Source organism: Propithecus coquereli, unplaced genomic scaffold (assembly GCF_000956105.1).
Source record: "Propithecus coquereli isolate 6110/MARCELLA unplaced genomic scaffold, Pcoq_1.0 Scaffold304, whole genome shotgun sequence".
NCBI lineage: Eukaryota > Metazoa > Chordata > Mammalia > Primates > Indriidae > Propithecus > Propithecus coquereli.
This window is the reverse complement of record NW_012148664.1, coordinates 2,829,053-2,852,996: the sequence shown is the minus strand read 5'-3', so window position 1 is coordinate 2,852,996 and position 23,944 is coordinate 2,829,053. Positions and strand designations below refer to the sequence as shown.

The following is a 23,944-nucleotide window of genomic DNA, read 5'->3' as shown; positions in this document are numbered from 1 at the left end:
AAAAAAAAGATACTCAACAGTGTTCAGTAGCAGGGACATACAGGGGAGAGAAGACTCTGTATACATGTGTGCATGTCCAGTTATCTGTGTAAGTCTGGAAACGTTTATGAGACAACCAACCTATTAACATCACTTAACTCAGTGTGGGGGGCACTTCTCTACAATTTTGTATTGTTTGAAATATTTACAAATATGTATAATTTATAAAATCCAAAAGAGTTAACGAAATAAAGAGGGAGAGAGGTAGAGTAAGTTTTCCTATAGAGCGCTAGCAAAGCCAGAGTACAACCAACAGTAGACACCTTGGTACGTAGCTCTCAACCAGCTGTGTTTGTTTGTTTTTTGAGACAGGGTCTAGCTCTGTGGCCCAAGCTGGAGATCAGTGGTGCCATCACAGCTCACTGCAGCCTCCAACTCCTGAGCTCAAGGGATCCTCCTGCCTCAGCCTCCCAAGTAGCTGGGACTACAGGTATACATCACCATGCCCACTTAATTTTTTAATTTTTTGTAGAGACAGGGTCTCACTATGCTGCCCAGGCTGATCGCAAACTCCTGGCCTCAAGTCCTCCCACCTTGGCCTTCGTTTATAGAAAAATTATAGATGTACAAAGAATTCTTGTATAACCTTTGCCCAGATTTCCCAGATGATGGCATTTTACGTTTGCTTTATCATTCTCCCGTTCCCTCTTCCTCCTCCTCCCCTAACACACGCCTATATAAACAGCTTTTTCCCTGAATTAAGTCGCAAGCATGATGCCTCTTTACATTTTACTTCAGTTTGATTTCTTAAAAACAAGAACATCTCTTTTGTTTTCCTGATTGAGAGTCTAATCCAGAATCATGCATAGCATTTAGTCACCATCTTTTTAGGACTCCTTTAATCTGGAAGAGTTCTTCATTGCTTATCTTTTGTGACCTTGACATTTTCAGGGAGTACAGGATATTTATTCTGTAGAATGGCCCTCGATTAGGGTTTATCTAATTTTTTTCTTGTTTAGATTCAGGTTATACATTTTTGGCAGGAATATCAGAAATGAGCTGTGTGTTCTGCTCAGTTCATCATAGCAAGAGGCACATGATGTCATTCTTGTCCTGTTACTAGTGATGCTAACTCTGATCACTTGCCAAATTTCTCTATTGTAGAGTTACTATGTTTACCCTGGTTAATAAGTACCTTATAGAAAGATATTTTCAGACTATATAAACATCTCATTTCTCATCAAACCTACTAGTTTTAACATCATTTAATGATTCTTACCTGAAGAAATCATTACTATCGTGGTTGCCAAACGATGCTTTGGTAATCTCGTCATTCCTTTTATATACAGCATTATCAGTTTTCTACTTCAGTTTCACTTTTCTACAGAAAAGCTTTCCCTTCTGCTGTGTTTATTAATTATTCATTTACATCAGTACTGAATTACAAATTTATATTTTATTCTGTGGTTCATAATTTATTACTATTATTTTGGTGTTCAAATGGTCCCAGAGTTACTCACGTTCATATTTATTTCTCTGCATCATGTACATATATTAAAAATATATGTAGATATATTCGAGTTCATCCTCATAGCTCCAATTCCAGTCTAAGAGCACTGGGTTAATTCTAGCCTTCTCCTTTGCATACTTTTAACTCCTTCCTGTGACGGTGAGAATCCTAGCTCTCATTATCCATTACACATTTATTTATTTGCTCAATACAAGAAAGCACGCTAAGTAGTTTCAGAATTGCTAACCAATACAACTATAAAAAACAAACCTATTAAGAACAATTCAGTATTTATTTAGTTTTTTGTCGTTAACTTTAAGATGTGTAGCCAATATGTATATTTAATAATTATGTGGTTGTGTTATTCATACAAAACACAGATTCTTCTCTGTTTCTTTGTATTCAATTTGGAGTCTCTCCCTACCCTTGTAAAGCAAGTAAAACTGTTTTACCACTTTAAAAAGTAAAGTTCTTCTCAGTAGGTTCTTGGAAAAAATAAAAAAATAAAAGTGAAAGTTGATTCACCAACCCATTCATCTTTCTGTTTACCTATTTACCAGTAAGTACTGTGAATATTGACTAAAAAGCTGAGGACCCTCCCCACCTGCTGTGACTTCATGGGATACTGAATGTCTTCAAGGAAGCTTCTTAGTAATCAAAAGTTTTTAACGTCATTCATTATATTTAATTTTTAAATGACATATGTTGAAATTTTAAAATAAAGAGGTTAGAAGATAATTGAAGCTAAAATTGATGTAATAAACACTGCTCTAAGAGTCATGTATGTTTAAAGCCAGAGCTGTGGGAAGGGGACATTCTCAAGGCTGAGTTACAGTCAACGTTATAGCGTTTTGACAACTCATTCTAATATAGAATGAAAATAATTTGTCACCAGAACTATATACGGTACAGTAAGATCCGAATGTATGAAAATCCATTTTTCTTTTGTGATAATCTGCTCAGTTCTTCCCTGGCCTTACAAATCTTTTAACCTTTATGAGGTCATGAGGTCGTCAATGAAACTCTCAACCCAAGGTCAAACTCGCCACTAATCCCTCTCTGACCTTGTAAATCTAATTAATCTCAGTACTTGATCTTATTTTATCTCCCCTTCCTCCACACCACCCTCCTCATCGTGGATTCTGCTTGCAAAATCCAGATCCTCTGGGCGTTGGAGCACTGATATGCCTCTTCAGGTTTTCCCAGGCAAAGCCCCCCATAAATATCCAAGGCTGCTTCATGAACTGCTATTAGATCCTTTAAGGTTTGGAGCTTCATCAGGTGGTAGCTGATCTACCTGGGTAACCACTGCTGGCCTTTCTTATTAACTGAGGCCCAATTATGATAACTTTTTATTATGTCTTTCTTGCAAGGCCTAAGACATCAGACCGTACAGTGGGACTGGGAGATGGGGCAGTAAAATGATTTCCTGTCAAATTATCAAGAATTACCAAGCATTAAACAAAAGAGTTGAACATTGCTGATTACTGTAAACAGTACATGAAACAGTATCCAAGGGGAAGGAACTCAATTCTCAGGATTAACTCAAGAGAATGTCATGCATACTCTGCTGATGGCGTGGGGGTTCTGTAAGGCATTTATATTCAAATTCATGGAGATCATGGCTTGGTTGGGCTTTAGTAAACAACCATTTGGATTTCTCAGCACCATCTTGCCTTCTTCCAGAATAAACTTAGTGCTCCACTAGCAGTTCCCTCCCCTACAGTTGCCTAGAACAAGGAAATAAATCAGTTGATAGAACGATTCCTATTACCTATTCTTGCACATGTTGTACTCAAAAGATTTCCAGTTATAACAGCATGTGGGAAAGATACGGGCAGAACATTCAGAGGTTGGAGGCGGCTTCATTATTCTACTATACTCAAAAGATTACTTTTTGAATACCACAAAAATGTATCTAAGTCCTTTCTTGCTAAGTGGCCAAATATTGAAGTCTATTTTATTTATAACTTAAATTTCTATTTAACCTATTTAATATTGATTTAACTGGAAATTCAATGCTCTTTTTAAAAAAGCTGCTGAAATATCATATGCTATTATAGATATACTCCCCATTTCTCCTTCTCCTCCTCCAACTACCATAACCCAGCCACCAAACCACCTGCTGTCGCTATTTGCTTATGTATTCTGGATATTTCGTATAAATGGAATCATACATGTGGTCTTTTGTGACCGGCTTCTTTTACCTAGAATAATGTTTTCACAGTTCATCCGTGTTGTCGAAGGCAGCAGTCCTTCATTGTTTTTACTGCAGAATAATATTCCATTGGATGGATATACCACATTTCATTTATCCTTTCATCAGCTGATGGGCATTGGGTTGTTTCAAATTTTGGCTGCTATGAAACTTGTGTACAAGTTTTTATGGGAACATATGTTTTCGATTCTCTAGGAGTGCAACAGCAGTTAACTCTGTGTTAACTTCTTTGAAGAACTGCCAAACTTTTCTAAAGCAGCTATACTATTTCAATCTTCTACCAATGTATGCATCCCGGTTTTTCCTACATTTGCCAGACACTTGTTATTGCCTATTCCTTTTTATTTTAGCCACCCTAGTAGGTGTGAAGTGATATCTCATTGTGGTTTTGATTTGCATTTCTCTATGCTGTTATATTTTAAGACATTTTGTAAAGAGGGCTAAGAATAAAAGCCTTCTACTATTTTCAAAGAGCATTTTGGTCACATGGAAAGGAAATATCCTAGGGACCACAAATCTTTCAACAGTATAAAAAGAAATGGAGTTGAAAGAATTGACTTTTTTACCTTTTAGGAGTTAAAAACACAAGTTAGAAATATAAACTGTTTTCTGAAAATCACTGATAGACATGTCATTTCTATCAGAAACTAGGAGGTAAATACATACTTTAGAGATATTCTGAGCTCTCACAGGGACCAAAATATATTTACAGTTTTGAGTATTGTCGGCTTTCCCCTCTACAGCCATCATAAAACAGTCAGATTAGAAACAGACTCTAGGAAAGTATATGCAGAAGTTTCCCCAGGAGTCTGTGAAAACAGTTTTTACATTCAGGTGGAGCCTTAAATGACTCAATGACAGGCCAGATACAAACCTGCATCTGGGTAACCTACTACAGTGGCGTGCAGGGGACACATTCAGGGACAACAGTGTGTAGGCAAGTTAAAAATGAATGATTAGAAATTTTCTACCATTTATTATAATATCATGTGTTATGAGAGAAAACTTGTGATGCCCAAACATTTTTGAAAAACACATCTATCTGGGACTAAAAAATTGCAAGAGCGGAAGCCAGGAGAGAACTGGGTCAGGTTCTCTGATGCTAAGCAGTAGAGTGTTCACTACATAAAGCATGAAATTCACAGAATTTTAGTACTGAATTTTTGTATTTAACTGATGTAGTAATTCTTAACCATTGACCGTTGCCCCTGCTCCTTATGGGTATCTGGAGGTGTGTGAGGATGTTCTGAGGCTGTTACATGACAGGACCATACTGGTATTAGTCAGTATGGACACGTCCTACAAGGAACAGGACAGTCTATACAAGACAAGAACTGTCCCATCCAAAATGGCAATAGCTTCCCCAACACAGATGAAAAAATTAAGACCCAGAAAAATCAATTAATCTGTCTAAATTCCCAGTATACCATTGGTAGAATCCACATCGAAATTCAACTCTGACTCTCGATTGGGTGTGCATGTAGGAGGACATTACAGTTACGTGAAGTTCTTTATTTTACAAAGACTACATTGTTTTCAGATAATAACAGAGGTGGTTGTTCAGTTTCCATTGTGCTGAAACTTAGGTAGATACAGATTCCAACAGAGAATGAACAAGTGGGGGAAAGAATCCATCAGATGTAAACCGTATTTCATACTTTTCCTAAATAAGGGCATTGCTTGCAGAAACACCAGCACTGTTAATACAACAGCCTGTGCTGCTGGGTCACTGCCCATTGAGAAACTGTATCAGACCAATTACGCCTTGTTCTTTTTCTTAATCCAACTACCTCCAAGTGCTTGCCCTCGCTTTACCTTAGCACAATCTGATTTAACGCATTGACTGCCATGTGAGTTGTATTTAACTCATACTACTTTTGGGTTCAGGGCCTTGTGAAGCATACCTAATTCACATCTCTTCACCTTGGGAGCTGTTAGAACTATTTTTCAAGTGGCATGTAACTCACACACAGGAAACAATACAAAAGTAACAAATGTTTCATTAAATTAGAAAAGATAGTTTTGTTTTCAAAGTTTTTATTTTAGTTTTGTAATAAAACACCATGGCCCCAAGGAAACAAAACTTTTTTTCTAGTGTGGCAGTCAATACTCATTGTCCTCCTTATTTAAATCAGAGTCATTCAAAAGTACATGTCTCAGGCCGGGCGCGGTGGCTCACGCCTGTAATCCTAGCTCTCTGGGAGGCCGAGGCGGGCGGATTGTTTGAGCTCAGGAGTTCGAAACCAGCCTGAGCAAGAGCGAGACCCCGTCTCTACTAAAAAAAAAAAATAGAAAGAAATTATCTGAACAACTAAAAATATATAGAAAAAATTAGCCGGGCATGGTGGCGCATGCCTATAATCCCAGCTACTCAGGAGGCTGAGGCAGTAGGATCACTTCGGCCCAGGAGTTTGAGGTTGCTGTGAGCTAGGCTAACACCACGGCACTCACTCTAGCCAGGGCAATAAAGTGAGACTCTGTCTCAAAAAAAAAAAAAAAAAAAGTACATGTCTCTTTCCATTGGTAAAATAGCTATAATACACTTCAAGAAAAAGACCCCTTTCTAAGGGCTCTGTTTTATGAGGCCACGGAGCCATTCTAACACTAGACTATGTGTCCAGGTACAATTCCTTGCCCCTTCCTCCATTGCCTAATTTAACAGTCTTCCAGGAAGCATTAGTTTACTAGTTATCCTGTACTCGCCCCCCTCCGTTTTTCTTGTTTTTAACCTCTTTAATGAAAAAAAAAAATTTATTTCTAAGCCCGATGTTCCATAAAACACAATAAAATCTCATCCTGCTTTGAAGGTTTTACTGACAACTAGTTTAGAATGTTTTCACAGGTTCGTCCTTGATTTCAAGACTTTGTAATTTCTGCTCAGACGGTATCTGTACCAAGCTAAGTGTTATAACAGAATCATCTTGGCCATGGTAGAGAAGTCTAATTAATCTCTTCCCTCATTAACCATCCTAGGACTTGGAATAAAAGGATTTTAATAATATTTCCTAGTGACTAGGCCACTTCCTCACATACAATGTATCCTTCGTTTCACTTTTATTCCTGTGGATGGACTGTGGTCCTCAAAGTCACACCCTTCCAACACTAAGCCAAACTCCTATGGTGACACTTACAAATGGATTGAGGGTAATGATGTAGCTGTCCCAACAAAATGGGGAAAACCTGGTTTCTGCTCCCCGAACTCAAAAAGACTAGAAAAGCACCAAGGAGAAGATGGTGGGATGGTCAATCCTCGTCTACTTATTTGCAGACGTAGCAAGAAAACTAGGGCTCTAGGAGTACAATCAGCTGTAGCTAATTACAGCGACAATTATAAAAGAGACACCCTAACTCAAGGTCACAACCATTTTTGAGGAACCTCCTCAACAAGGAAGAGGCTTAAATGGTGTCTGGACTTTGGAGCCTGACGGCCTAGACTCAAATAGCACCCCACTGTTGACCTTGGATATGTTGTTTACCCTTTCTGTGCCTCAGTTTCCTCAGCTATAAACTGGGAATGGTAACCGTCCATATACTGCAGGGCTGATTGTAAAGATTAAACGAGTTCTTACAAATGGTTAGATTTCTGCCCGGGCGTGTGATAACCGCTCATTGCTGTGGCGCGGTGCTTACCAGCTAGGGAGCTACTCTCCCAAACATGAACTGACAGGGTTTCTTCCCCTCTGGCCTTTTGGGAGAGGTGCTTCTACCACTTGTGAAAGACAAGGATGAGATTCATACTCAGCTCTGAGATTCCCCCAACTGGGAGGAAGCAGCAGGATACCTGAGCTACTGTCCAATCTGATACTGTGCAGTTTCAGAGAATTTTTCTTTTACACAGTATGTTTTCATTTTCCCCCCCAGGGAGCTCATTTCTGCTTGTTCACACAGTCTGAGTAGCTCCTGGGGGCCTTGCTGGTGACTGCATATAACTTGCAGGAGAACTAGGCAGACGAACACCTGGATCTCCATCTGCCTTGACCATCCACCCCAGCTAAATTAATTTCTTTTCCGCTAACGTACAGTTACTTTTTGTGTTAGCCGCCCCAGCCCCTGTGTACATAACCATGCCCTAGGAGAATCTGCTTTGTATAGGATAACTATAAAGTCACGACAGGGCCTTTGAAGAAGCTATAAACTCAATCTTTAACATGTCAACAGAATCAGAGTCAAGCAGAGTTTATTTTCCGAAGGGTTGAGAGGGCGTAATTGTTTGAACTTTTGCTACTATGTTCTCAGACTACCCTGAAAAGGATGATTGAAAGGCCTGGGCCGTGACAGTGATAGGAAGGGGTTGTCTCCAAGCCAAACATGGTCAGCTCCCCATCAAAGCAATATTTTACAGTGACACTTTGAAATAGATAATATTACACGGGAAGAAACATAGGCCAGAGTGCAGATGGTACTCTTTTACTCAGGAATCCTGACGTTAACATTTTTACACTGAAAAGAGGGGTCAACTGCTCTGGTAGGGACAAAGGCATCTCTCAGAATCCTGAACACACGAGTACTAAATGTGGCTGGTGCTGCCAACAGGCCCTTTCATTGTATGGTCCTCACTGCCTCCTCTTGGGGCTCATTTTGGGACAATGAATACAGCCACAAGCATCCCCTCCTTCCCCTTGGCATGAATGCCTTTACCCCTGCTAAGGCGCTCAAATAGCACTCAACACGAAAGCTTAAAAGGAAGTAGCTCCTAGGCAATAGTTTTCAATTTAGTTAAGTTTTTGACTCGAGAGGATCTTGTGATTTAGGGCAAACCTACAAACTTTTAATGGTCCGCATCTGCTTAATGTCGGCCTGAGACATTCCATCCAGTCTGATGTCTGTCACTCTGCCGGACACCAGGGAAACCTGAGAAAGTCTATGACCACCTTCACATACTTGGGACATCAGCAAAGAGGATCTGTCTCAACCAAGCACACCACTGTACTTGACCAAAGCTTTATGGTGTCACCTCAAAAATTTCAGAGATTATCCCTGGTAGTCTAGGGGTTAGGGAAAAAACATTTCAGAGATTAGTGATAGCCTAAACAAAGGTAGGGTAGAAACCATACTTTGTCAATGTGACCATGTAAATGATTTCTAGGTTATATGGTTCATCTCTATAAAGCTCAGATCATGGGCTTAAGTCAGTGAGCTTGGCACCAAGAAAAAAAAGAAAACAATAAAACTAACAAACAAAAGAAATCACAACCCCATTCATAGTCTACATTACTAAACCAGGCCAGTCTAGAAAATATAACCCTTTGGTGACACAGTATAGTGGATGAAAAAGCAAAGGTGTTTACGTGCAAATCCATCATTAATAACAACTTAAAAATAGCTTAAATCTCTTTTCCTAGTGATAGCAAAATGACAACATCCCTTTTATTAAGTCCACACATATGCCTAAGTACAAAACCCATGATTAAATTGGGAAGGGATGAGTTTTAAGACAGATACTAATTTCATATTCTATTAGTAGATGACCATAAGGTCCTTTACAAATAAAAGGTTTTTCTTTTTTTCTTTTTTTTTTTTTTTTAAGTTAAAAGGGTTACTGGTGTCAAGACTAGTGTTCCAGGGATGCTGTCGGCTTTTTAAGGAAAAAAAAAATAATGATACGTAATCACGCATGAATCTTCTAATTACTGAAAAGGAGATAAACCTGCTTTTGTATCCAACACGTATTATGCACATGCCCGGCAAAATAAGACAGTGGACGTGAACTCACAGTAAATGTTCAATGATTAACACTCTGTAACATAAAGAGCCTCAGAATTATAAAAGCCAAGTGTGTCTGTGTTTATGTAGAAAAGCATATGGAGAGTAAGTCCTACTTGTGAGGTAGGCAGGCGAAGAGAACGCATTTAACATGCTCTTCTTTTAGCTTCACCTTAAGTGCTTGTTAGGTCATTTGAGGACCCGTCTTAACTTTCTGTACATGCTTTAAGGATCATTCTGCAAAGTTTACTTTGAGCTTTTATTAGTGGCTGGTGGAGAAGAAAAAAAGAGGTGGAGGGAGGAGAGAAAAACAGGGCTGACATAAACAAACTCTACGACTGAAAAAAGACAGTTGCCTAAACTTTCCAAAACCATTTGAAAAGACTTCCATTTAAAGATCGGACATAGACCACAACAGGCCTCCGAGTATATTTTTACAGTCCTGTTTCTGCTCTCCAGTTTTTTAGCCATGAACCCCCCAAACCCAGCAGGATCCAGTGAAGACTCTCACGGTGCACGCACAACCCAGTTTAGGTAATGTTAATGAAGTTAAATAAATACCAAGAGGAAGGAGAAAACATGTACATTCTAGTTACTGATTTTCTTTTTTCCCCACACACATATCACAGTCTTGATCTAGTTATTGATTTGCAAGCTGCACAACCAGAAAATGAAAATCCTTTAAGAAAGAAAAAGCTGCATTATATTTTAAAAATAAAAATATTTTTTAAAGTCAATAGCTTTATATCCTCTACTGAGGATAAAAAGGAATGCCATCTATACCAATAAACTATTTATGAGTTGTCATTTACTAACACTACTACAGATAAATTAATCCATTGTGGGGGGAGAATCTTCGATGAATTCAGTAACAATGCAGACATAAGGAAAGAGGGTTGGCCTGGCATGGCGGCTCATGCCTGTAATCCTAGCACTCCAGGAAGCCTAGGCAGGAGGATTGCTTGAGTTCAGGAGTTCGAGACCAGCCTGAGCAAGAATGAGACCCTGACTCTACTAAAAATAGAAAAATCAGTTGGACATCGAGGCACATGCCTGTAGTCACAACTATTCAGGAGGCTGAGGCAGGAGGATTCCTTGAGTCCAAGAGTTTGAAGTTGCAGTGAGCTATGATGATATCACTGTACTCTACCCGGGTAATAGGGCGAGACTCTGTCTCAAAAAAAACAAAACACAAAACCCATATATAAACAAATTAATTTTTTTAAAAAGAGGGCAAAATTTTCTCCTTAAACCTATTGTTTGAAAACCTCTAACATAGACCATCAAATGGCTCACAAGCTCCTTCCACCCAAGAATTTGGAGTTTAGGCACGAGTTAGTTGAAAAGAATGTAAACAGTCAAGTCCAAACTTCGGAAGTTCACTGTAAAGTACTTCCTGCGCTGCACAGAAAGCCAAAACAAAGTGAAGCAAAACCTGTCTCACCTCCGAGGGACATTAAATCAGTGCTCTTCCTCCGCCCTAATGCATCCCTGACAAGACCACCTACTAGCGATCTGACGGGGCTGAGGCAGAATTTCTCCCTTTCTGCAAAAAGGCTTGTCTGTACAATAAACTCTAAGTCAGGGATCTCACTGGCTGTTAGATAAAACAGATTATAATGAATGGCTATGGGGGTCTTTGTTTGAAAGAGAGATTCAATTGGAATTTGAAATGGAGAAAGACATGCACACTTTGCCAGGCTCAGTGGCTTGTGCCTGTAATCCTAGCACTCTGAGAGGCTAAGGCAAGAGGATTACTTGGGCTCAGGAGTTTGAGACCAGCCTGAGCAAGAGTCGGACCGCGTTTCTCCTAAAAACAGAAAAATTAGCCAGGTGTGGTGGCACATGCCTATAGTCCCAATTATGTGGGAGGCTGGGACAGGAGGATTGATTGGGCCCAGAAATTTGAGGTTGCAGTGAGCTATGGTGACACCACTGCACTCTAGCACAGGCAGAGTGAGGCCCTGCCTAATAAAAAATAGTAGTAGTAATATGTCCCATCAAAACATCCCTATATCACTTTGAGGAGGTTAAGTCCTATCCCATTCCTTAAGGTTTTAAGATGCTCTAATGTATTCCAATTACAGAGCAAGACCAAGGGCTTCAGCTTTGTGCACCAAAAGTTCCAATCCTTCTAGATTATCATAAACATTAAGCCAGTGTGTGAAAGGGAGCTCTGAAGCTTTTAGTCATTGTGATGGTGCGATCATTCACTAAAAATTAAGAGAGAACAAAGACAGTGATTTTAAGATGCCAAAATGTGCTGCTCTGCACAACAATCAGTAACGTGGGAGACTTTTTGGTTCCAAAACTAGCTTAGCATCTTAGCAGCAAAAGAAGTCCTAGTAAGTCAATAACTCACTCTTTGTACTTCGTGTTCCACAAACACTAACTCTGTTTTCTACTTACATTTATAATAGTGGCAAATTTGATTCTCAGCATTTTCTGAAATACCTGAAGAACCACAAAGGAGAAAGGACAAGATCAAATGAGATCATTTTAAAATGACAGAAGTTTAAATAAACAGATCCTCAGAAGAGGCCACAATGAAAATTCTGAGAGCTGTTTCACATAGCCCTGTAATTATCTGATTAACAGTTTTATCTAGAGTAGAGCTAGGCAAACTTGAGATTTCCAAATATCCTGGTCATTGGAATATATACTGGTTTGTGTGTAGGAACCTGTGGTTCTTCCTCCCTGTCTCCCCAGGGAAAGGATTTCTGGCTACTTTTCATCTTCGAACTTCCTTAGGATTTCTTCTACTAGTGTTGTATTTTCCAGCTTCCTATGTAAACCATTATTAATAGTTAATTCAAATACTTCACTGTCCTTCAGGCAAATACTAATTGGGAATTTAACAAATTCTTTCTTTCTTTTTTTTTTTAGGCTAGTGAAGTGCAACAGTGGGAGTGGAGAAGGAACAAAGGAATCTGTAACTGGTTGTGATCAATTAGTTGTAAACACCACTACATTGGGAGCAACCTAATGAATTCTTCATCACTAAATAAAATGCATCCTCATTTGCTTTTTCCGAACAAGTTTTATCTTATGTGCTGTACCCATCCTGGGAAGGTTTTCTAATAACCTAAAACCGCAGGGCCATCATGAAGACAGCAGAGCACCAAACTGAGCCTTTGCCTTTTTAAAAAATCATACTTGGGTTGTGAGTCACTTTTGGTGGTATGTCTTCCATGGTGAGCTTATTGCAAACTTCGGGAAACAGTGGGGGGCAGGGGATAGCTGGATTTAGCTGTTTGTCAACCCTGAAGTCCAGGCACATGGTTGAAAAACAGAGAAGGGCCCAGCAGCCTCCCATCATGGTGGCTCTATACGGACATAAGCCAAGTCCCCCAACCCAGTGACGTCCAATGGCTGCCTTAAATCTCTGCAAGTCAAGAGCAAGCGATGATAAACAGATTTAACAGATAAACACTAGATCAGGATCATGAGCTCATCTGGCAGTCCTGCGTGTTTCCCATCCAAAAGTCCCAGCTGGGATCTTACTAATTGGGCCTCTTCAACCACTTTGAGCAATAGCCTAAAAAAATGGAGGGAGAAAAGTTTAAAACTGGTAAGAAACACATTGACATGGTGCCTAGTGGGGGTGGGGAGTGGGGTGCCAAGATAGGCTATCTAGATGCTTCTATTTGTGAAAAGTTTTGTTTAGTGGAAATAATTCACTTAAGTCACAAGCTGTACAAATATTAAGATCAAAAGTCCTAACTTGCACAAGCTATCAGGAAAACCTGACATACAGGAAACAGAAACTGTCATCCAGGCATCTGTCTAACCAAAGCCAAAATGTCTTTGTGTGGCCAGTGCCTGTCTCGATTTTCTTTGTATACCTCTGTACTCCAGAGTTTGCACCAGTACTTTATGGGTACGTCTTTTGGCCAAGAAAGTATATTCACAGTATAGGTTTACGTACAGAGCATTTGCAAATATTTTTGGTGATTGCCCTATAGAACTTTGGAAGTGAATAATACCCCCATTTCACACATGAAAAACATGATATAAGGACTAATAATTATATCTAACTGTTGAGAAATTTAGTAGCTGGAAAGCTCAAGCTATTTATCATAATTAAAATTATGTACAAAGTTGGAGTCACTGTGATATAAATAACTGCTGTGTTTACTTGAATGCCAGGAATTTTACAGAGATAAGTTTTCCTGATTATATCAGTTGTTTTTTCAACATGACATTATCAAGTACTTTTTAAACATGTTTTCTTACAAATTATTAAAGATTTTTCAAAATATTCTGACTACAAATACTATTAAATCAATAAATTTCTTCAATAGTCAAGAAATAATTTGATACCATATACATTTTTAGTTTCTCTTAATTTTTCCATTTACTATTACTTTTTTGAGATAAGAGTCTTGCTCTGTCACCTGGGGTAGAGTGCAGGGGCATTATCATAGCTCCCTGAATCCTCAAACTCCTGGGCTCAAGTGATCCTCCTGCCTTAGCCTCCCAAGCAGCTGGGACTACAGGCATGCACCAACATGCCTGGCTAATTTTATTTTATTTTATTTTTTTAGTAGAGACAGGGCCTCATTATTGCTCAGGCTGGTCTCTAACTCCTGAGCTCATCCAATCCTCCTGCCTCGGCCTCCTAGGGTGCTAGGATTACAGGCTTGAGACACCCCACCCTGCCTCTATTTATTAAGACTCCTTTGCATTGGAAGTCTGAGTGACAGCTACCTTTTTCCTCTTCAAACAAAACTACTTTTCATTTTTTTATTCCAAAATCTATTTAGACCTTGAGAAAATATCTTTCCTTCATGTCTTATCTTATTAAATGAATCACACAAGGGTTGAGTTTTCTCCCCTTCTGTTATTTATTAATAAGTAAAACAAACTGGTTAAGAGTAACATAAGTTCCATTAATTAGAACTGCCACCACAGAAAAGAAATGTTACTAATCCCTGTTAAAAGAAACATTTTAAATCACATAGGACTCTTAAAGAATTCAAATCTATTACAATCAGTCAATAAGCATTTAGCAAGAACTCAATGATGACTTCATACCTACTAGCATGGTTGTAGTTCTATTACGTTATGAAGTATGGAATGCCCGATTTCCTTAAGTACTAAGTTTGACAGTTGATATCTCTGACATTTGACTTTGACGATTCTTGGAGTGTTTTTTTTTTTTTTTTTTTTTTTTTGTAATCGTGAAGGTACATCCTCATTTTTCTAAGTGCATGTTTTGGCTTATGATTACCTTTCAATTTTTTTTTTTTGAGCAATTTTTGTGAAACCATGGATAAGTCAAAATTTGTGTTATTTTTGAATATGAGTTCTGTCATGGAACCAGTGCAGCACAGACAGCTCAAAATATCAACAATGTGTTTGGGAAGGATGTGGCTAATGAACACACAGTACGTCCATGGTGATTCTAATCTTCAAAACAAGCCATGTGGGTGACCTGAGATGAAGGTGGATAATGATGAGCTGAAAGCTGCAGTGGAAGCAAAACCACCTCAGCCTAAGTGTGAATTAGTAGCAAGGTTTGATGTTACTAATCCAACAATATGGAACCATTTGAAACAAATCAGCAAGGTAAAGAAGCTGGAAAGATGGGTATCATGTGAATTAATCAAGCATCAGAAGAGAAATCACCTCGAAGGTTGCCTTTCTTTGCTGTCGTGACAGAAAGGCGAACCATTTCTATACTCTATTGTTATGTGTGATGAAAAATGGATTCTTTTTGATAATCGAAAGCATTTGCCACAATGGTTGGATAAAGATAAAGTGCTGAAACACAGCCCAAAACCAAACATTCATCAAAAAAAGCAAATGGTTTGATACTGATCCAGGTCTACAGAAGATAAATTAAAAAAATTAAATTGAAAAGCTAATTGTGTCTGTTGGGTGGTGCAGCACTGGTATTATCTACTACAGTTTCGTGAAACCTGGTCAGTCGATTACAGCGGATGTCTACTGCGACCAACTGAATTAAAGGATGAGGATGCCTGTGACGAAGCAGCTGAGACTGGTCAATAGAGACAGGTCAATCCTCCTACAAGGTAACACTTGATCACGTGTCACATAAACGATGCTGCTCAAACTACAGAGGCTGGACTTGGAAACTCTCTGTCATCTACCGTAGTCGCCAGACCTTACACCAACTGACTACCACTTCTTCCAGGCTTTGGACCACTTCTTGCAAGTAAAAATATTCAGTTCTCAACAAGCTGTGGAAAATACCTTTTGCGATTTCATCACCACGCACTCTCCAGGCTTCTTTGCTGCTGGCATAAACTACCATTAAGATGACAAAACTGTCAATAGGTTAGGCGCACGCTTCAATTGTACTGATTCTTGTTTGAAATATAAGCTGAACTTTTTCATTCAAAATCGGACATTTCATATTTAATGACCTAATAAAAATAAGTAAGCATGGGTGAGGCTATGGAGAAATTGGAATCTTCATACACTGTTGGTGGGAATGTAAAACGGAACCACTATAGGACCAACCACTGTGGAAAACAGTTTGGCAATTACAAACTACACAAAAAGCTAAACGTGTAATTATTATATGATCCAGAAATTCCACTCCTAAGTATATACCCAAAGGAACCGAAAACAGGGACTTGAGCATTGACACTAATATGCCAATGTTCACGGCAGCATTATTCACAATAGCCAAAAGGCAGAAACAATACACATACGAAGTTTCCATCAACAGATGAACAAAATGTATATATCCATACAATATTTTATTTAGCTATAAAAAGGTATTACATTCTGATAATGTCACAATACGGATGAACCTCAAAAACATGCTAAGAAGCCAGAAACAAAAGGACAAATATTCCAATATTTGTACAGGCAAATTCATAGAGACAGAAAGTAGATTAGAGGCTACCAGGGGCCAAGGAAGAATGTGGAGGTATTGCTTAATGGTTACAGAGTTTCTGCTTGGGTTGATGAAAAAGTTTTAGAACTAGATAGTGATGGTGGTTGCACAAAATAGTGAACGCAATTAATGCCACTGACTTGTACAATTAAATTCACTTGAATGGCAAATTTTAAAATATATTTTATCATAAATTACAAAAATAATGTAAAATACCAACACTGAACTGTACACTTGAAATGGGAGAATCGTATGGTATGTCAATTATATCTCAGTAATTTTTTTTAAAAAAACCACAGAACGTCAGGGTACACTGATAATCAGAGATCACTTAATTAGAGCACAGTCTGAAGAGTAAAGCCAGTCACTGCACCAGCTTAAGCGATGTTCAGCTGTGAGCGCAATTTGTTGTGATGTATATAGTTTGACTGTATCAGACTTCTCTAGTTCTCATACAATAATTTATATAAGAGTCTAAGATAAAATGTAGCCCAGTAACAACTATTCAAAATTAGAGGAAGAAGGATAGCAAACAAATGGCATGCAGACTAAAGAGCCTGCAACCATTATAGTACTTTAGATGAGCGATTTCTGAATACCAGTAAGACAGTGGCTGTTATGGAATTAATAATAATAACCAGGAATCATGTTTAAGCCTATTGATCTGAAAATTAATGCAGATCATTCTCATTCATTAAAACAAGATTTCCTCTAGATGACAAAGGCAATTTTGAGGTTCTCACAGTTGCTGGAAACAGCGAGAGAAAGCTTATTCCCATATCTACTCAGAATCTTTACCCTCAGACCTGCTGTTTCCTGTGTTCCTTTTTAAAGTTTCCACAAATCAGGATTTTTCCTAAACCAAGTTAGTTCTCAGTATCACTGGATGTGATTTAGCTTCTAAAATTATAAACAAATACTAAAAATAATTTGATACTTCAGATTTTCAGTGCCCACTTCCAGAAGCACAGACATTAAAGAGCTGCCAAGACAAAAATTAATGTGTGCAAAGGGCGAAAAATAGTTCAGATATTTTGCTGTCGGGTTAAAGACTAGATGGGGTTTCTGATCATCTGGGTTAATGGGATCATAGAAAACCTAAAGGGAAGTCTGGGTTTGGGTTGCCCAATCTGGGAGTTTTGGCTATAAAAACAAAACATACTGTTATTTACTTTAGGAGGTTCAAGTAATCCCCCTGCTAAAAGTTCAGTGTTACAACTTAATTCAATCTGAGCATGTTTTTCCATAAAATTATCAAACTGAAGCACAGTCCAAAAATGGAAGAAAATACGTGGGTTTAAAAAATCAGTCATTTTTGGAAAAGACTAATTATTAATACTAATTAGTAAACCAGACAGCAACCAAGACACAGAGATGATAACAAGAAGAGAAGCTCCAAACACGGAGAAGTGGTTCAAAACACTGAAACTTACTGGATCGAGGCTTAAGTTTCTCAATAGTGGAATAAAACAAAACATTACAACATCGAACTCTCCCCAAAGGAATGTGAGGAGAAACGTTTAAGAGAAGCCTGGGCAGATGACATGAGAGGAGACAATTTTGTAATGGCCATGAGCATCGTATGTTTTTAACTCATTAATTAGAAAAGCTGACCCTGATAAGAGCCTAATATGTTGCATCAGAGAGAAGGTAACTGTTACCTTTATGATTAAGCACATTACCTTAAATAGGCACGTTTATGATTAAGTCCATTACCTTTCTCCGCAGAGAGAAGAAACTCTGCCCCATGGTCATATATCAAACTTTACTGTGGCCATTGGTCCTGGACAATGTGAACTAGTCTTGTCATTGCCACCAGGAAAAACGCAGCAACATTTCATGCACAAAGCAAACATGTTGCATAAAACGGACAGGCCCGAGACGTAGGAAACTTACTTTTAGTTGCCTCCTAGTTGCAGCTCTAAACCTACACTTGCTGACCGAATCACCCATCCTCTCTAGGACTCCAACTATAGCATTCAGAGATTTCTAGGATATCTTTAATACTGTACGTATCAAAGTTAAAAATGTCAAGAAAGAGATCACCCAGGAGCTCAGTAAATAACCCTATGCTCCCAAGTGAGCCCCTCAGCAGCAGAAAGCCCGGGTTAATCACTCCACGGGAAAATACAGGGTTCCCCTTAGGCCCGCAGAACAGAACTAGATCTGTTTTATTTGGGGTTGTCCCCAAGTTATTAATGCATGAGTAGTAAACGGCATTAATGATTAGAGGAGAGGATATTACTAAAGGCAGGCTTGCTGCCAGCGAAAAGAAGAGAGAGCTGAATGTAAGGAGAAGAATAACCTAAAACCAGATCTTAAGACCAGAAAACACAGTGATCTGAGGCCAGCTGGCATGAGGGCAACCAGGCTTGACCACCTCAATCACTACATTATAGCAGGATCTATACCTGCTATTTGTAATGCTGACCCTTGAACAACCAAGAAAAACTGAAATTATGGTGGCTATCCTCTATTTAGTATGGCAAGGAAACACAGTTGGATTATTACCATTTAAACATTTTAAAAATAAACTTCAGTTATTTAAAAAAAAAAAATCAAGCTAGTGCCTACGGGAATGTTGCCGGGTCAGATGACAGAGGTCACTCTAAAAGCCTATTGTTCTTCAGACAGTGAGTCAGTCATCTGTGTACACACAGCAGATATGAAGTAAGGCCGTGAGAGCCCATTCTGTGAACAAGCTTCGGCTGCTGTTACTTCCTTTAAAGAACAATGAAAAGAACATGGTGAAAACTTCATCTAACGTAACTTTAAAGGACCCAGAATATTTTCACTAAATATTTTTCTAATATCATATTTAGACAGACACCCATCTGATACTGCGTGAATAGAATTTGTGGATTTTGTGTGTGTTTGTGTGGATTTTTAAGTTTAAACTTGGGTTATATTGAAAAACTTTTCGTTTTATCTATATTATACAAAAAGCATATAATAACTTTTATACCAAGACACTCAGTTATACACTGTGCTTCAGTGTCTACCACTAGTGCTCAATAAATAACTGCTTTACACTTGGTTCTACAGGAGAGAACAAAGCGAGCAGGCAGTTATTCTGTCCAAATCCAAATCCAGAAAAATTCTGGACTCTTTTGAATTCATGGAATCCTAAGACGCTCCAATGTGCTTTACATGAGAAAACAACAACAATCAAACTGTTTCTTCAAGGCTGTGTCACAGTGACAACCTTGTACCAAGTAAACAGATTCATATAAAGGCTTTCCCTTGGGCCTCCAAGTGCTCAGAATATCAGGTCTCTGCAACAGTCTCCAGCAACACTCTTCGCATGCTCTGCTCAGAGAAACAGCTGGGAGAGGAGTTTGCAGGCCCCACAGCAACACCAGGGCTGACAGTAAGTTCCCAGAAGGCCTACACAATGGCGTTGGTACTGCAATCAGTCAAGTGGCCACTTGCCTTTTTAGAAGGCCCCCTGAGCACTCTGAGCCACTCTAATCAACACTTATTCACAGCCCCCTGGGCCGACCTCCAGGAGCACGATGGAACCAGACTTCATGCCAACTCCTCACCTGAGGATCAGCCCTCAGCATCTGGAACTAAATTCTGCTGCCTTCCACCTTCCTTAGGCTCAGTTTCCTTAAGTTGTTTTGTTTTTCAACATACTAAAGGGGGAGAAATATTTACTAAAATAATGCACGAAAAACTCTCAAAACAGACGGCAGACCAGATATCTACAAATCAAATGTAGGTATTTCTACTCAATTACAATGGACTATAATGTATTATATTAAAATGCAGAATGTCTTTTGGGAAAGCCTTATATGCAAATTTCAGTCAACCAGAATAGATCTGTTCAGGGGAAGAAAAAAAAAAAGCCACACACCTGCAAGGAAAACTTCATGAGATAAGAGAAGCCAAAATTTCTATGTATTCTTGGCTTAGCCTTTTATTTTATCATGATGGCCAAGCTAACCTCTTGATCATCTCCCCTGGAGAAAGCAAGCAGTGCTGGGTACCACCATGGAAGCTGATGGCACTGAATTAAAATAAGACTCCCATCATCAGATATGTTATTTCAGTAAAAGCTACCAAGAAGCAAAATGTTATTTAGTAACTTGCACATCTGATCACAATTCTTGGAAAAAGCTGTTTAGCGGGCTAATTGATGAAGAGTTCCCCGTTAGACTGAGCAGTCGTATTCTTTCCATCTGACTTCCTGTCCAAAGAAGTCTATTACTTCCCACTACCTCAGGAGGAAAGCCCTCCGATGCCATCATCAGTACTCACATTCAAGGCATTCTTGGCAGCTTCTGCTTCTGAGCGACTGTCAAAACTGACAAAGCCTACGGGCTGAGGAAAGAGAGAGAAATATGAAGGAAAAAACAAAATCAGGGATGTCGATTTTTCTGGGTCAGGGGTGATGTCAAGCTGGAGAGCTAAGATAAGGAAATGACCACAGGCAATGGGGAGAAATAAGAAAGCTGGTCCCAAAGAATCATGACTCAGTGGGCTTAGCCAAATTTCTAACATGAATCTAAGGGACGGTAAGGGTATTTCTTCAAGGGCAGGGGATTTAGAGAATCATAACAAAAATCTAGAAGTGGCTGGAAGGTGAGCAGCAGTGAGCGAGGGAACAGAGGAACACTGGGGTCAGAGACGCTCTACTTTCCTACACTGAATTCACTGTACCTCAGTTTCTTCATCTTTTAAAATGGAAAGAGAATCGAGTCACCTTTTGGGACACTGTAAGTGCAAGGAATACAATGACACAACGATAACACCCCTGTACTCTCACTGCATGACCGAAATTACAAAGTGAACGTTTCCATCTCAAATCCCAAGGGATGGCTTAAAAAATCCTGCGTTTAATTAGGCTTGTAAAGCTCACTGTCCCAAGTAAATAAAGAGGGGACATAATCCCTCTGGACTCTGTATCTTTCAGCCCAGAAGGGTGCCTGCAACACAGCTCATTCCTGATGAGCCAGAAAGATGAAAAGTGATTGAAGGGGTGAGTATGCCCTGTGTTCAGCTTTAGGAAAAAAAGTGGGGGCAGGAAAAAAGAAAAGCTTATAGCTAAAATCTCCAAGGAGCTTCTAGGAACTACTGGAGTCACTGATTACCACCTCCATTCTGTACCTTCTATGCTCCATTATAGACTTGGGACTCTGCCTGCTTAGGGGTTTGAGAAACAGCATGATTCTTCACCATCTGATACGCATATCGATTTGTAAAAGTGTGCCTGTTTAACCTCATAAAAAGAAACAGGAAAGAGCTGGGAATAAAAGTGAATTTGGATAATAAACCATCATTTCCTTTGAACATATAAATCAATCTCAACATACTATGCTGGATGCAATGTGTTTGCCGTCCTCTGGGACAGTCCCAGAAATTCTAGCTGAAGACTATAGAATTGTGAGTCATTTTCCTGTGCTAATTCCTAATTGATCTCACCCTTAATTTTAAAGACACACAAAAACCCAAATCCTAATGAGAATAAAAAGAATGTTGGGCCCTAGTAACATTTCTGAAGAAAAGTCAGAAGGTGATATTTTATATGCAATCTTACCTGCTTAGATGTGAGCTTTATAAGAGAACCCTCATAGCCCTGAAAAGAAAAAAGAACAAAGTTTAGCTGAAAAAAGAGTACTAGGGAAACGAATAAATTGTAATACCACCTTGCTCAAGTAAAAGTAAGTCCTTAATAACTATCGACTATCCAGCTCCTCTCGCAAATCCTCCCAAAGTAAATGGGGCAGCAAACTGCAAACCACATGTGCACACACAGGCCTGTCTGCATTCTTGGAGCCTAAAAAAAAATCAATCAAGCCCGAAAATTCATGCATTTATCTGTTTTTCTTTTCCTTTTTTTTTTTTTTTTTTTTTGAGACAGAGTCTCACTCTCTTGCCTGGGCTAGAGTGCCGTGGCGTCCTAGCTCACAGCAACCTCAAACTCCTGGGCTCAAGTGATCCTCCTGCCTCAGCCTCCCAAGTAGCTGGGACTACAGGCATGCGCCACCATGCCCGGCTAATTTTTTCTATATATTTTTTAGTTGTCCGATTAATTTCTTTCTATTTTTAGTAGAGACGGGGTCTCGCTCTTGTTCAGGCTGGTTTCGAACTCCTGAGCTCAAACAATCCGCTCGCTTCAGTCTCCCAGAGTGCTAGGATTACAGGCATGAGCCACCACACCCGGCCTCCTTATATTTTTTTCATGAAATTATGCAATGATAGAAAAACGGGTGTCTCTGTCAACAGCAGGTCATTTTGTTTTCTTCATCTACATAAGAATAGGGATTCATAGAACTAGGTGAGGGAAGGGCGTTAATAAGGTCAGAGCGTACAGCGTGTGTTGACTTGGTTACACATTTGCTGTAGAATAAAACCAATGAAACTGTAAGAACAGGTATAACTTACTGATCAAATTTTCAAGACTGCCAGAAAAGGTTAAGCAGGCAGTGACACTGAATTCTGTGGCGTTCTTTTGTTTATATATTGAAGCAGCCAGTTTCCATGCTGATACTCTGACTGGGATGTGCAAAAATCCTGTTGGGTTTTTACTCCAGCTCATCCTCAAGGAAGACAGAAACACTCCCTTTCACGCCCTCTCTCAGCCCCTCCCGGCTCCTCAGGATAAGGGTAACAAAATGTGTTCGTATCTGAAAATAATCAATAGCTGGTGGCCTGCACTGATGGATTACACGAGAGAAGAAAAAACACCACTTGACATGATTGACCACTACACCTATCAGTGCCGAGACAGATTTGCGGACTAGGGTCAGCCTCCAGGGACTTTAATTAAAAGAGGGTTGCTGGGAACGTACCAGGGTCCTGACTTGAGCATCGGGGTTTCTGGGCAGGATGCTGAGATTGATTCATCCTCACATCTTACCAGCAGAGAACTACGTTACCAATTAGCTACCATAAACATTTTACCTCAAAGGCCTTGAGCTCTTACAGCCAGAGAGGTCATGATTCACAACCCTGCCTCTTCCTTTTTTCCAAGGTGCTCTCTTCTGAAAAACCTGGAGGTTTAAACACCCTGAAGGCCGCGGAGGCAAAGGACAAATGGATATCTCACTCAAGTAAAACACCACCGGTGGGGACACATTGTGCTCTCAAGCCACAAACAGAGAAGCAGTATCACAATAGTTCAGAACAGGGATGGCAGAGGCAGATTGCCCGGGTTGGAATCCCGGTTCTGCCTTTAGTATGTGTGTAAACTTGAGTACAATTCATTCAGTTGTTCCATTTTCCTCATTTGCAAGCATGAGGCTAACACATTTTAACAAACCGTGACAATACTTAAATAAGATAATTCATCTAAGGGGCTTCCTGACTGAATCTCTTTCTCTCTATACATACAAAAATGTAACGGTATTTTGCCCATTAAGAAGCTCGATTAGCTTAAACACTCTTCATTCTGTAAAAGGGACAGACAACTGTCCCTTTTATAAAACTGCAACCCTGCAGAAGAAACTCAGGAAATTCTATAAAGGCTGGCGCTCTCTCCGCAACACCTTCTCTTCCCTTCCGACTTCCTCTTAGCTGAACTTGCGCCTGCCTAACCCCTGTTCCCCTCTGTGCTGCCATTATTGTTGCATTCAGGGGATGGCTGTCAGATGGAATTATGTCCATTGTTACATGGCACATAAGCTAGACTGTTTTATTTATTTATTTATTTATTTAT

The 23,944-nt window shown here is 39.4% G+C and overlaps 1 protein-coding gene across 1 annotated transcript in view; it reads right to left on the bottom strand.

The window, feature by feature from the left end:
* Positions 1–23,944, bottom strand: part of RBPMS (RNA binding protein with multiple splicing) — a 158,542-nt gene that overhangs the window by 48,440 nt on the left and 86,158 nt on the right. Inside the window, exons 3-4 of the mRNA XM_012649834.1 lie at positions 21,824–21,889; positions 20,545–20,607 (exon numbers count right to left, since the gene is read on the bottom strand). Of these exons, the coding sequence (XP_012505288.1) occupies positions 20,545–20,607; positions 21,824–21,889 (129 nt within the window). The remainder of the gene's footprint in view (positions 1–20,544; positions 20,608–21,823; positions 21,890–23,944) is intronic.